Raw genomic sequence first — 1,008 nt, forward strand, 5'->3', positions numbered from 1 at the left:
ACCCTCTAATTTCTACTTAATTAGTTATCTTTCTTTATTTTAAAATTATTTATTACTCACAATTTGTCTAACCTTGTATGTGAGGCCAATCCTCAGCTGAACCTTTCTTTGATTCAGAAATCGAAAAAACTGTGAAAGCAAATCGAAAAGAGGTTCGAGAAAGGAGACAAATGAAAAGACAGTTAATAGTGGAAAAATAGGATTTGGGGGATTTCTTCATATTTGCGGAAATGGCTGATCCACCACCACCTGAACATACCCTCGGTGAGTATGGGAATAGAAATAGAAACCGTGCTCAGTTGGCCATCCATAACCAACCGGTTACAGTTAACAAGTTTGAAGTGATCTCCGCTCTATTACAAGAGTTGAAGGAGATTCATTTTTCCGGTAAACATAAAGATGACGCCAATAGACACCTCACGAACTTCTTTGAATTATGTGAAACAGTGAAAAGGAATGGTTGTTCTGAAGAAGGCAAGATGTTGAGACTATTTCCATTTTCATTGAAAGATGATACTAAGGAGTGGCTTAATTCCTTTCCTACCGATAGCATCACCACATGGGATGACATTGAAGATAAGTTCTTGGAATAATACTTTCTCCCAGCTGTGTTCGTTAGAAAAAGACAAGAGATTTCCAGTTACGAACAAAAAGTAGGAGAATCTCTTCGTGACACTTATAGGCGGTTCAAGGTGTACTAGCAGGATGCTCCAATCATGCTTATGATGACCCCGCTCAAATGCAAATATTTTGTAATGGTTTGAAGCCTAGCACTAGAATTATGTTGGATGCTACAATAGGTGGTTCTTTGAATTACATAACCGCATCAGAAGCAAGAAAAATTAATGAGATCATGGCATCAAATGAACAAATGACGTTGTATGATAGAGGTGGTGGGTCAAAAAGTGTTATGCTGGAATTGAATGTTCTAGATGTTGGGTTGGCTCAAGGGAAGCTTCTCTCAAAACAGATAGAAGATGTTATCTCCGCTGAGATAAAGAAGGGGAT

At 38.1% G+C, this 1,008-nt stretch overlaps 1 protein-coding gene across 1 annotated transcript; it reads left to right on the plus strand.

Moving 5' to 3' along the window:
* The first annotated feature begins 230 nt into the window (after positions 1 to 230).
* LOC140920771 (uncharacterized) lies at positions 231 to 593 on the plus strand. The gene has a single exon (XM_073369594.1). The coding sequence runs from the start codon at positions 231 to 233 to the stop codon at positions 591 to 593; it is 363 nt and encodes a 120-aa protein (XP_073225695.1).
* Positions 594 to 1,008: the final 415 nt, after the last annotated feature.

Source organism: Cicer arietinum, chromosome 6 (assembly GCF_000331145.2).
Source record: "Cicer arietinum cultivar CDC Frontier isolate Library 1 chromosome 6, Cicar.CDCFrontier_v2.0, whole genome shotgun sequence".
Classification (NCBI taxonomy): Eukaryota; Viridiplantae; Streptophyta; class Magnoliopsida; order Fabales; family Fabaceae; genus Cicer; species Cicer arietinum.